The 11,844-nt window shown below is 38.8% G+C and overlaps 1 protein-coding gene across 1 annotated transcript in view; it reads left to right on the forward strand.

Annotated features, from left to right (window-relative positions):
- LOC106520011 (atypical kinase ADCK3, mitochondrial) overlaps positions 1-11,844 on the forward strand; it is a 23,991-nt gene that overhangs the window by 6,021 nt on the left and 6,126 nt on the right. The window contains exons 3-9 of the mRNA XM_014011902.1: positions 2,037-2,119; positions 2,268-2,515; positions 2,598-2,793; positions 2,907-2,973; positions 7,222-7,293; positions 8,865-8,993; positions 11,454-11,539. Coding sequence (XP_013867356.1) covers positions 2,037-2,119; positions 2,268-2,515; positions 2,598-2,793; positions 2,907-2,973; positions 7,222-7,293; positions 8,865-8,993; positions 11,454-11,539 — 881 coding nt within the window. The remainder of the gene's footprint in view (positions 1-2,036; positions 2,120-2,267; positions 2,516-2,597; positions 2,794-2,906; positions 2,974-7,221; positions 7,294-8,864; positions 8,994-11,453; positions 11,540-11,844) is intronic.

Consider the following 11,844-nt stretch of genomic DNA (forward strand, 5'->3'; position numbering starts at 1 on the left):
TTATTAGGGCTGGGTAAAAATTGATTTAATCGATCTTGGATTGATTTCATTTAAATTTGGGAAAATCAATTCACTGGATGAGATCACTTCTTCCCCATGGAGTCTTGTGTGCGCGTCTGAAGCTCGTTTCTGTATTTTGTCACTCCTGGCTTGCCATATACAGTATTTACATCCGGTTGACGTTCAGTGCTAACATTAGCTTTCGATAACAAGTTGTCTGGATAAAAACAAAAGAAACTAAGGAAACACTAATGTTACCAGCCGACTCTCAGCATAACTTAAAGATAACAGAGACCATGAGGACTTTTGTTTGCAAAGATTTGCTCTCCTACCCTTTAGCGAAAACGAAGAAGGGTTTGACGAGCAGTTTGTTAGGCAAACTACGGTATGTAAACATCTGACTGAACTGTTCTCCACCGGCATGTTTAAAGGTCTTAAAGATGACATTCTAACAAAATCGTTGAGTTTTGTTATCATTAATATTTTTAAAGTTTAAGAAACRTGTTAATGAAATCCACAGTGATGAAATGTTGTAGTTGTAAATTATATGTATTAAGTTTTACTAATTTTTATTGAACATAACAACAGAAGCTAACAGAAACATTACAAATATACAGTTTTCATATTGTTAAAAGGAGTGGGCAGAAGTATAATTATATTAGCCCACCTTTTCTCCTGCAACCTTATTCCCATCATTTCTTATTTATCAAAATAATTATTAATTACTTAAAAATGAATGCATTCAACAACACTGTCACCTGCAATTCCTTTTTACTTAAAACCTTTTAAACTTGACAGTTTTCTTTCAAGATTAAACAATTTAATTTAAAAGTTTGTCCTTAAACCCTGTTGTTTATGTTGAAAAGAAAAAATGGGGATGTTGTATTTTGCAACAATATCAAAAAAACRTTTTCATTGAATCGAATCGTGATTAATCAATTCAGAACTTTATGAATCAAAACCGTGCAGGCTGAAGGCGTAGCTTTGCAGGGCCAAAAAACAAAAGAATAYCTTTGGTTAAAGTGACATTCAAGTACWTAAAGGTATAAAAAAAATTCCATCCAGTTTTTTAAATCTTGTCTGGTGGTCTTAAAGATCAAAGAAGACTTCAGCGCAAAAAATAAAAATAAAACAATCAGGTAAACAATGCAACAACAGACAAAGAGGCGATTCTGCCCCGAGCAGTTCCTGTATTTCATCACAGATGCAAATGAATATTTTTGTGGTTAAATAATATTCAATAACAAAATTCTTTGTTTACTGATTTTTATAATTGATTATTTTGAATAATCGATGCAGCACTACACATCTCACCTAACTTGTAAGGCCCCTCCTACATGTGGTGGGCCCACWGGAAGATGGACCTGTATAGATCATTTTGGTTAAACTCGACAGGACCCTCTTGTTAGTAGGGGTGTAAATCACCAGCTGTTTCACAATATGATATATCGACTTGCCAGGATGATGATGATGTTTCTTTATCGTGTGTCGTGATACGATTTCAATTAAACTAAACTCAGTGGTGATATAAATCCACATCTGGCATATACAGTATTGATGATATGGATCAATATTTTTGTTTTGCCTTGATGTAATTGAATCGTTARTAATTTAATTGATAAACTGTATGTGAATCAATTGCTACAATTCTAACGTATAGATTCCCGGTCACCAGGTACTCTCCAATAAGCCCCTCCCCCAGACCTGGCAGATCAGTCAGGCACACAAACTCCTCCACCACAATAAGGTGGTGATTCACGGAGGAAATTTGCTTCACTAATAAATGGAAACTCAACTATTGTGTTGTGCTCATTAACACGCTATTGTTGATTCATAAAATATGCAAAGAGTGGCCTCAGCTTCCAAGGCTAACTCTTCAGTGGACAATTCTTTGTCTCTGTCAAAATGTCTCTGAAAGAAAGTAGATAAAACAGCATTTGATAATACCTTGGGGGGCCTTTAATGAAAAGAAAACAAATTACATTAAATACAGAATTATAGTGTTTTTAATGTCAAATGTGTTGTTTGTTACCCAGGAGCTGCAGGAGTTGGTGCTGCTGTCGAAAGTGTCCAAACAGCTGCAGAACAARGCCTGTCTGCAGCCATGACGAAAATACAGGTGGGCCTTTTTCTTTATTGGATAGAATTACCAAAATATTGATTATTGTCTTTGTTGATGATAAACCTTAAGTTGTATTTTATATTAACAGGACTTTGTTTTTGTTTATTAATGTCGCCTGTCTGCATGCATTCATCGGTCTCCACAGGAGCTGTCTGCTCAAGAACAAACCACCTCATCGGAGTCAGAGTTCGACTTTCCTCAGGACGATGTGCCGTTCACAGAGTCGGAGTTCAGAGAAGGCGGTACAGACTTCACAACGGATCACTCAGGAAGCAGCGCCGACGCTGCAGCAGAGACGAACCACGTCGGTGGAAAGCAGTCCGTGTTCGAGGGATACAAAGATCCGAGTAAACACTTCAGCGGTCACACCAGGTCGTATCACCAAGACGCCAGGTATAAACAGCCTCTTAATGAGTCTCTGTCTGCAGTCATTTAAGGCTATTTAGGATAAGCTCTTGCGCTTTGTGTTTGTCAGGCTTTACCTTGGGCAGCATCAGCTCTACAGCCCCAGCCTGAGCAGACATGTGCTGCAGGAGATAAATGGTCAGCATCCAGCGAGTCAGTCCAGGAGCTACCATCAGGACCAGCCYTCAGTTGGAGGCCTGACAGCTGAAGACATCGAGAAAACCAGCCAGGGCAAGAGAGGCGACATGAAACCACACAAACAGATGGTAATTCCTGTTTGCAAACTTAAGTGCACACAAGTGTTTGTGTGAGCACTGGTTTACCTCTTACAGTTAGACGTTCCAATGAGAAGGTGTCACCACTTTGTGTTTGTTCTCAGTTGAGTGAAAGAGCCAGAGAGAGGAAGGTGCCGGTGACTCGGCTCAGCAGACTGGCTAACTTTGGAGGTACGGGAACATGACTGTCACTGTGTCTGCATCTGGGATGATTCACTGGCTGTTTATATGACTGAATCTGAAGCCGTGTCTTTTTAAGTGTGTGTGTTCAGGTCTGCACATATATTTATAGTGAAGTGAGTGAATGCAGCGACAATAGTCTGATTAATTGGAAAATGTATTTTACCCTCTACTTGTGAACTTTAGTTATCTGTATGATGATCTTGTTTATTTGAAGTTTGTTCTTACGTTTAAGCTCCTGTGTTATATACAGATGCTGATTAGGCTCTGTGTGCACCTCAGGCAGGTTCAGAAGGGCAGCAGCTTTGCACTTTAACTCCAGTCCACAAGCAGAACAGGAGGGTAGTGGTTAATGATGCAGACATCCTGTTTTGAACGGACTGTAAAAGTCCTGCCACCTCTATAGCAGGGATGTGCAGTGATTTACCAAATAGTCAGCAAAGTATATAAATTATAAAAGTTACTTTGATTATAACTTTAAAAAGCTGCAGCCTTTTCATTTAACCCCTCCAGTACATAATAGCGACATGTTTTAACGCCTCCACAAGGTGGCGATAATGTACAAATTCACTGGCAGTATTTTATTTTTTATTTTTCGTTAGCGAAACACCTCATAAATAAATTCAGTTATCCCACATCTGTTTCTGCCAGTGTAGTTTTAGGGTGTATTCATGCCAGGAAAATCATTTGGTMYGGACCAAAAGCAGATTTATTAATTAATTATTTTACGTTTGATGCAGTTTGCGTTCACATTGTGCTTTTTTGTGAGTGGACTATAATTAATAAACAAAACTACGCGAGTGATGATCATGGCTCCCATTGGACAGAAATGACTGGGGCGGGCCTGACCACAGACCTGTAAAGAAAGGTGGTGCTTTTAATACAACTGCAATACTATTTAAAAGCTCAAGAGCAGCTCATTCAAAGGTGTTTTCCTGATAATGTACTTATAATTTTGGGACGTGTTGGCAAATGTGTGTCGCAACCCAAAGTTGACAAGAAGCTCTGTGTGTTCTGATCCACAATGTTACAATAATTTGCAGACAGCAGAGGGTTTTTGTGTTACTCACCCTTTGCAGCTTGTAGGAACAAAACCAAACACCATCCTAGTTCCAAAGGATGTCGGTTTATTCACTAGTTCGTACATAACAGTGATCATGCCGCCGCTGCCTGATCAGTGCATGAGTGAGACCAGCATCAGAGTTGCCAGATAAAAACAAAAATTTGCTTTTCTATGCACATTTTCACCAAACACAACACTCCTTATCTTACAACAGCCTCCCTCAGCATAAACGACAGTTTGGGTCAAAATACATTAATTTTAAAGGGACAGTGCAACAGTTTACAGTATCCCATCTGGCCCTGCCTGGCACATTACTGCAGCGGTTCCATGCAAACAGGTGATTTTATTTATTTATTTCACTCCGATAAACACTGAGGGCCTAAAACTGCTGGTTCCAACATGAAAATGATATTGCTGTTGTGCTTAAAATGTTGTTTTGCACAGTGGAAATGTAAAAGAAAACGATTTTGCCTTTTTTGCCTTTCTGAACAGAGAGTGGCAACAAAAAGGGAGATTAGYGGCTTCCATCCAGCTGTAGAAGGGATTGAAATGGTTAACAGTGGCAGCTGTTTGTATACAAGTCATGAAAGCATTAAATAAAGAAATAAAATCAAGTGGTCAGAGGTAACTTATACTGTTATCAATGTAGAGTTATACTTGTTTAGTGTCAGTTTAGCTGGCATAATTAACACTGAATAACAGGGTTCCTGCAGATCCTTAAAAAGTCTTAAGTCATTGAATTCATCAATCCAAAAATAAGGCCTTAATTAGCCTTAAAATGTCTTAAATCAACCTTTCAGAAGTCTTAAAAATCCTAATACATTGTGAATAGGATGACGTCTCAGATACTAAAATAATTGGTAACATTNATTCACATGCAGACATTATCCTTTGACATCACTTCCTGTTATCTCACATGCAAATATCTCAACAGAGCATCGTGAAATTTGTTTTGTAATATGTTAATAATGTTTTTTCCAAAAATGCATTCATATTTCTTACAAAAATTTTGTCACAGGCACTTTAATAATAACAATAATGCATTAGTTTTATATAGCGCTTTTCGAGATCCTCAAAGACGCTTTACAATTTTCATGCATCATTCATTCACACTCACATTCACACACTGATGGCAGTAAGCTACATTGTARCCACAGCTGCCCTGGGGCAGACTGACAGAGGCAGGGCTGCCATGCTGCGCCACCGGCCCCTCTGACCACCATCAGTAGGCAAGGTGGGTGAAGTGTCTTGCCCAAGGACACAACGGCATGTAGGCATGGCGGGGAGTCGAGCCTGTGACTTGCGGGTCCCAAAGCCGGCTGCTCTACCACTACACCACAGCCACCCTTGGTTTAAGGGTGCAGTTTAAACCACTTTAAGGTTTTATCTTCAGCAAATTGGGGTTAAGACCCCACTGTGGGTCCTAATACTCCCAATTTTGGGTCGTTAGAGGATTTCCAGAAAATAAATTATTTAAAATTGACTGCTAAGATTTTTACTGTGTTTGAAAAAGTAGTTTGGTATGGATAAAAACGATTGGTCTATTAGCAATATTTGAATATTTCAACCAAAAATAATTAGATTCATAAGTTTTTGCTACAGTTCTTATTTTTTTGTCATTTGGGTTTATTGTGAAATTGGTCTTAAATTTAATTTCACTTGGCATTAAAAAGTCTTAAATTTAACTTGCCTTAAACTGTAGGAACCCTGGAATAAGTGAAGAAGAAGGTAATAGTATTGTCAATAACTAATCTGTAATTCACTCATTTTTATATTGTTATATTTCCTGCCAACCTTAAAAAATATTTATTTTTCATAAGTACATTGCCTTTTGAAGAGAGCCTCTTCCAGCAATCGGTAAAAACATTGGACATCCCGTGGAAAGCAGYAGATTTAGTCATTTTTAAGACAACAATCTGAGATCCTCTGCATTTTGCTGACTCTGACATACCTAAAAATATCTTTTGTCATTATATTGATTAGATGGAGAATGGGACTGAAAGTTCAAATATTTAAAGGCACTCAAATATTCTGACTCCCACTTCAGCACGTCTTCACAACAATGCTCTGTGGGGCGGGGTCTCTGCTGGGAGGAGCTTTATGCAAGTAGGCGGAGCTTTGTACCAGTGAGCATTTAGACAGCTCCACATGGCTCCCACAGGAGATTCAAGCATTTCTCAAACATGCATGAACGAGTCAAAACAACACTCTGGATTAGTTTAATATGAGGGACTGGGATTATAACATGATATAAAGCTCAAAAAAGTTCATTTTTGCAAAATACTCCCCTTTAAGAAAAACAACTGAAAATCCTGCCAAGTCCATTTTGTTGCCTAAGACAAGTGCAAATAAAATACAACTTTGAAAAGCTCTGAGCTATTCTTTAAATGTTATTTCCATAGGTTTTGCAAACCTATTTGAGGTTAGGTGTGGAGTTCAGGCAAACCGTATATGCTGCYTTGTTTTTGTAAACACCTGTCGATCTGTGGAGCCGAACGATGGACAGGCGCTTGTGCTCATTCTGGAAACATACCTGTCACTCAACAATGTTCTCAGAGGTACACACTGACATCATGTGCAGCACATTCAGTTTCATGTTATGGTCCATTTTAGTTCTGAACATAAAAAAAACACTTCAGGTTGCAGCTTCACTACCTCCTGTTGTTGTTTTTAAAGCTTCCCTGAAAGTGCTGTCATGTTACAACTAATAAAAAATGCTCAGTCATCATTTAGACACAACCGTGAGGCCCAGCACGTCTTTCTTTGTCCGCCACTGCATGTCAGGTTTGTTGCTTCACAGAAGCCGCTGACTGACAGATAACGTAATGTTAGGTTTCCTAACATTGATTTTTCGCAAACAGTTCCTCTGTTATTGTTTTCATTATCTTCAGGTTAAATCCTCAAGATTAAATGTGATAGCTTGTAGGCGGTGGTTTTAGTTGATTAAAAGATTAATCTCTTTTTTTACCACGTGCATTTGGTTTTATCTTCATGGAAAAAAACAGAATTAGCAGAAAACACGATTTAAGTATTTTTAAACACAAATGTCAGGGATAATCTGGCATTGAGAACACTGCATGATTGTGTACTATTTTATTAACTAAAATGATCTTTTGCAGTGGCTATAAATGTGGTATGTTTGTTTTGATGAACCAGTTGGTGTCTCTCTGCTTCAGGTTTAGCTGTAGGTCTGGGTATTGGAGCTTTAGCAGAAGTCGCCAAGAAGACCATCGGAATGAACGGCACAGGTAAAAAAAACACTCAGCTGAGTCAAATAATCTGTCTTTAAATGACCGGGGGGAATGACAAATGACGTGTGTGTTATAACACGTCACACAGATTTTGACCTGACCCTCTTTAGCCATGTTGCCCTTTAAAGCAAGCATCACTCCTCTGCTCTGACGACTTGCTAATCCTAAAACACAGGCTAATCTGAAACAGGGCATAGAGGCGTAAAACCTGTCTCGTTTGTACATCTGTTGGKCTGTATTTATCTTTATTTGTGCTTTAATCCCAGCGAGAACACTGAACACACTCAGGAGTGTGTGAGTGGAGAATCTCTCCAAGGCTGACCTCAGACGAACCAAAACACACGGCATCCGAYGACCTACTGACACAAATACACGCAGACACACACCTCAGGACAAACACACACCCTGTAGACTCCTGTAAACTACTCTGACTGCTCTGTGTGACTCTTTGGATGGTCTACAGTAAAGGAGTGATCAATTTGTTAGTCCATTTTCACAAAATTGTCGTTATTAAACCACAAGTTTGTAAGGAAAATRTGAATCCTTCTAATATTGAGACACTTTTTTAGTACAGGGTTATTTGTTTATGTTGTGAAGCAACTGGCGCCTTGCAGGATAATTAGAATATCCATCTTTGTCAGGCTCCGGTTATGTTTGTGGCCGAGGCAAGTTGTGATGGATCAGTCCTAAAGCAAGTTTAAAAAAATGTGGTGACCTCCCAACACAAATACTGACTTAAAGGGGCGATATTATGTGCTTTCCAAGCCTATATTTCAATTTTATACTCAAAGTAACTATGCCACATTTTCAGCTTATGAAAAAGCTATATATTTGTAAAAATCCCCAAAACAATTTACTTCTCATCTTGACAGTTTCTAAACGCCTTGAAATAGGTCTCTGTCTCTTTAAGAAAATCCAACCACTTCGGTCACKCCCATTTCAGCATGTAGCCTGCCGAAGTCACGGAGCGGGTGGGAGGGGGGGATGGGGGGGTTTCTGCCAGGATGAAGTTCGGCTTAAAGACACGTCCCAAAAGGCGTTTCTGGTCCAAAAGTTGTTTCTGGTCCCCACCTGTCGTTTTGCTCCTCAGCATGGCTTCCTAAAAACACTGCAGGATCTTTCAAACATGCATGAATGAGTCAAAGCAAGGCTTTGGGCATGTTTTTTTTATGGGAATATAACATTATAAAATGATATAAAACTCAAAAAAGTTGATTTTACATGATATTGCCCCTTTAAAACTCATCATTTCACAAACTAGGAGGAAAACCACATACTTTTTAATTGTGCTACTGAAAATTTACCAATCAAATCCTACAGTTTAATAGGAGGAGGACAAATAAAACAACTAAAATACCAAGGAAATATCTGCTTTATTTGACAGATTATAGCCTTGTTATGATTTTATTATTTAATATTTTTTCTGCCTGCTTTCAATCGCCCACTTTGTGTTCTATGGCTCCCTGCGTTAATCACTACAAGAAGATGTAAACTGCTGAGTGGAGTCTTTTTTTATAATTGAACCTAAATCCTCTCTTATTTTATTATTATTTTTTTGTGCTTCTCAGGTGAAAATAAGAAAGCGGTTCTGGACTCGAGCCCCTTCCTGTCTGAGGCCAACGCTGAACGCATCGTCAGAACTCTGTGCAAAGTCCGAGGGGCTGCGCTGAAACTGGGGCAGATGCTCAGCATTCAGGGTGAGCTACAAACACACTCCCTCGTGTTTGGTTTTTATTGGTTGGCTTGAAATCCAATCGAGGTGGTTAAAACGAAGCGTGGAAATGTTTTAGACGGATTTTTTTCAATTCTACTCCGACAGTTCACAAAAACGCACGGTGAGTTCAGTACATTTTACAACAAACTAACAAGAACCACACACACAGAGATCCATCTCAATTAATTTGAAGGACTATTAATCAAGTAGCTGCAGTTTGAAATCAATTAGTAAACAAGTCTTTAAGTTACATTTAAATGCGGTCAGATCAGGCTCCAGTCTGAGCTCAAGCACTTTGTTCCACATGAGTACCATAAACACTAAAAGCTTCACCACATTTGGTTTTGATTTATGGAACAAATAATCGCCCTGTGGTTGTTGCCCTGAGACGTCTAGACGGTTCATAATGTGTAAGATRGTATGATGAGAGTGCGCCGTCGATCGGACGGACATTTTATTGGCCCTGACTGCTCTGCTGTGACTGAGGGCTGTTCAGTTTAAACACGTTTGTATAGTTTCACGGGTTTTGTTCAAGGTTTTTCAATTAATGAGAAGGTGTATTGTGATCTTATAACACCTGACAGTGTCAGTTATAAAAAAATAAAATTGGTATTGGCCAAAATTTAAATCGGCAGATAAAAACGGGTGGACGTCCAGAAAACTGTAACCAGTGCACCCCTAATGAGTTCTGTGGRGCTCAGCCTATTTGTGAACAAGAAGTAAGAAAATGGTCATCAGTGGAATGAATGAAAAGCTGCGGTTACATGCTGAGATGTTTTAGCAGCTGTGTTCTGGACCAGCTGAAGATGTTGTGTATTTGAAGTGCCCCCCACCCCTGCCAGAAACCACAGGAGGRCCTAACCTTGTCTGCTCAGAGGTTATAAAAATAGTTCATTTGAATAATTAAAATTCTGTATTTTTTTTTTCTTTTCCAAACAAAGATTTGTACTTATTAACTTAATTATTTTATTATTTTGATAAAGAGATGTAAATTGATCGAGTCTTTGGCAGAGGTGGGGGTAGGGAGGTTTGGGGATGGGGGGAGGGTTGCTTAGTTTGGCTTGGAAGTAAGAAATAAGATAAGATAAGATAAAACTTTATTGATCCCACCGTGGGCAACTTTGCACATTACTGCAGCTCAATACAGGAGAGGGTGAGAAGATTAAAGAAAGATAAATAAAAGAAAACAATAAAAAAAAAACACAATATACACATGTGATATATAGTAATGTACATATACCAATGCGCGTATACATAAACACATATGGATATACATTTGTATCCATATATAAAAACTTAAAAACAAGAAAAGCACAGAAAAGTAGGAAAAAAGCTGGGAGCTGCAGGAAAATAGGTTGGGAACCACTGAGCTAACCGACTGGAAATAAAACTGTGAACAAGGATTTTAGGGAAGAGAAACCTCTGATTCTTATAATGTTTTAAGATGGCAGAATGATGATTTGATTGAATGTAATGTGAACATCAAAAGTGGTTCCAAGGTTTCTTGCTCCACTTTTGTTTTAGGGACTGAGATCAGCTATCATTATGAGTCTATAGAGGCACAATCCAATCATTATTCCCAGAAAGTTTCATCATAGTTTCATTAAAGTCCAGACGAGATAATTTTGCTAACACACGAGCACAAGCGAAAACACGTTTGCCCGCCTTCGCCTGTCCACTGTGAGTAAACATCCTCACAGTGAGGTGATGATCCCAGATCAGGTAGCAGCAGTAAACACGTCATCGCAATTTTGTTTTTGACCAGTTAACCCCCAGTTCGACCTCGCCCTGTGAGCGTTTTCCTTCGGTGTTCATGTTTCTCACCCACGGTGCGATCAGCGGAAAAAAGCTAACGCATTAATGAGAAAGAGAAGGACACGGAGTACCTCACATTTCCAGGCAGGTTTTGGCACCAGGATGGACCTGATCCTCGTGTGCAAGCTCCCTGTCGGAACTGGGACAGCTATTTTTAAAGTGGTGACAACAGAGTTTTGTTTTGTTTTTTCCAAGTAAAGACACTCTTGCAGTTTTCGAGATTTCGACATGAGTCACCCCACAGATTCTCCTCACAGCCTGGAAATAGTAAAGATGATCTCAGTACAATATGTAGAATAAAAACTGAGTTGACATTTATCCGTCACTGCAGGAATGCAGTTAGAAAACTGTCCAAATGTTGTGCCCTTTAGCACAGATCCAAAACGGTGTTAACCTTGTCAGCTGTTAATAAAGTTTTATTAGTAATTGTTTTATTCTCTTCAATGTCAGCCAAAAATAATCTTTGTAGCAGGGTGTATACAGTCTATAATTTTAAAGTGTTACGTGTGAATTTTAGGGATGTTTCTCTGTATTTGACAAGTCTGATAACACATAAGTCGGGTTCATTGGGCTTTTTCAGTTCAGTGTTTTTGCCTTATTTTAACAGGTTTTTATGTTTATGTTTCAGATGATGCTTTCATCAATCCTCAGCTTGCCAAGATTTTTGAGCGAGTGAGGCAGAGTGCCGACTTCATGCCCATCAAACAAATGACGGTAAGGATGTTTTCTGTTATGTAAATCTAACATATTGATAAGGATGTCTAAGTTTGAGTTCAGGTGCTGGATGAGGAGTTTTCTATGGAATAAATCAAACACAGACAGATATACGTTTCACTTTCGTGAAGTTTCCCTTCTGTATGTAATAGAGTTGATGCAATCCACTGTAAAAGTGACAAAAACAAAGTTATTGTATTGCAGTGATTAATTTTACCTATATGTAGAAAATGGCTACGTTCACACTGCAGGCAAATCCGACCCAAATCCGATTTTTTTTGACAGTCTGAACGAGACAAATCCGA

The sequence above is a fragment of the Austrofundulus limnaeus genome, unplaced genomic scaffold, assembly GCF_001266775.1.
Source record: "Austrofundulus limnaeus strain Quisiro unplaced genomic scaffold, Austrofundulus_limnaeus-1.0 Scaffold86, whole genome shotgun sequence".
NCBI lineage: Eukaryota > Metazoa > Chordata > Actinopteri > Cyprinodontiformes > Rivulidae > Austrofundulus > Austrofundulus limnaeus.